The sequence below is a fragment of the Gekko japonicus genome, unplaced genomic scaffold (assembly GCF_001447785.1).
Source record: "Gekko japonicus isolate JY-2015 unplaced genomic scaffold, Gekko_japonicus_V1.1 scaffold3901, whole genome shotgun sequence".
Taxonomy (NCBI): domain Eukaryota; kingdom Metazoa; phylum Chordata; class Lepidosauria; order Squamata; family Gekkonidae; genus Gekko; species Gekko japonicus.
The window spans coordinates 32,179-33,575 of record NW_015168777.1 but is presented as its reverse complement, the minus strand read 5'-3'; the positions used below and the strand labels follow the sequence as shown (position 1 = coordinate 33,575).

The window sequence follows — 1,397 nt, the reverse complement described above, 5'->3', positions numbered from 1 at the left end:
TCACTCAATAGCAGTCACTGGAATTAAAACTTTGGGGAGAGACCTAGTGCTCTTGAAAACTTTCTTGAGAGCTCCCTTGACCTCTTGGTTCCTCAAACAATAAATGAAAGGGTTCAGCATTGGAGTGACAATGGTGTATACAATAGACACCAGTTTGTTGAGATCAAAAGGGTGGATCCTCTTTGGCCGTGCATACATGAATAGAGTGGCTGAGAAGAAGATGACAACTACAGTAAGGTGAGCAGCACATGTGGAGAAGGCCTTTTTCCGACCTTGAACAGTGGGAATGCGCAAAATGGTGCCAATAATGCAGATATAAGAAACTATGGTGACCGAAAGTGGGACCAACAGAATGATCAAAGCTAAGACAAAATCCACAATTTCAGCCACTGTCATATCCTCACATGCCATATTTAGCAATGGAGAAATGTCACAGAAAAAGTGGTTAATAATATTAGGGCCACAAAATGGCAGGCGAGATATGAAAAGAACCTTTAGCATTGAGGCCAAGAAGCCAGTTAACCATGAACCCACTGCTAGCTGCAGGCAGAGGCGCTGGGTCATGACTGCTGGATAACGTAATGGATTGCAAATTGCCACAAAACGATCATATGCCATGACTGCCAGAAGAACACACTCTGTACATATGAGGGAGCTGAAAAAGTAGAGCTGAGTCATGCACCCTTCAAAAGAGATGCTCTTGTCTTCCACTAGGAAATCAATCAATAGTTTGGGGACAATCACACAGACATACCATGTCTCAAGGAAAGAGAGATTGCTGAGGAAGAAGTACATGGGCTTGTCAAGCTGAGGGTTGGTTTTGATGACAGCAATGATAATAATGTTCTCCAGGAGAGTCAGGACATAGATCACCAGGAATATCACAAATAGAAGCACTTGCAGATCCATGCTGGTTGGAAACCCAACTAAAACAAATTCTCGGATGATAGTCTTGTTGTTGTGATCCATAGGTCTGCAGTACTGAGGATGGTACACAGTTGCAATGAAGAAAAAAGCTATCAATTCAAGAAAGGCAACATGAGAAATAAGGAAGTTTAGAGAAGGAAAAAGAAGCTTGAATCATACTGAGGTCACAACAGATATTTATTTCCTATGTTACATGGCATGCATTTTGTTTAGTTTCAGGTTTACAAAGCTCAGTGACAATGTCTGGAATACACTCTATAGTCATATAGTATACTCTGAATTTTTGTGATTTTTATAATCCTATCTCAAATGTGTCTGCCAACCCTAATTATAGTGGGTTTAGAATTAATAGGAATTTGATGGAAGGATTTGACTATTTTCAGTTTTCTAAGCACTTCTGCCATATTGCCAAATTTTTCCAATAGCTGGGGGATTTTTTGGGAGTGCATGTTCTATTCTGATGGGCAATA

General features: G+C 40.4%; 1 protein-coding gene across 1 annotated transcript; it reads right to left on the bottom strand.

The window, feature by feature from the left end:
* Window positions 1-969, bottom strand: LOC107114238 (olfactory receptor 6B1-like). The gene has a single exon (XM_015415679.1). The coding sequence runs from the start codon at window positions 967-969 to the stop codon at window positions 1-3; it is 969 nt and encodes a 322-aa protein (XP_015271165.1).
* Window positions 970-1,397: the final 428 nt, after the last annotated feature.

Excerpts from the sequence above, each read along its gene's own strand:
- LOC107114238 (XM_015415679.1), bottom strand. The coding sequence starts at position 969 with ATGGATCACAACAACAAGACTATCATCCGAGAATTTGTTTTAGTTGGG.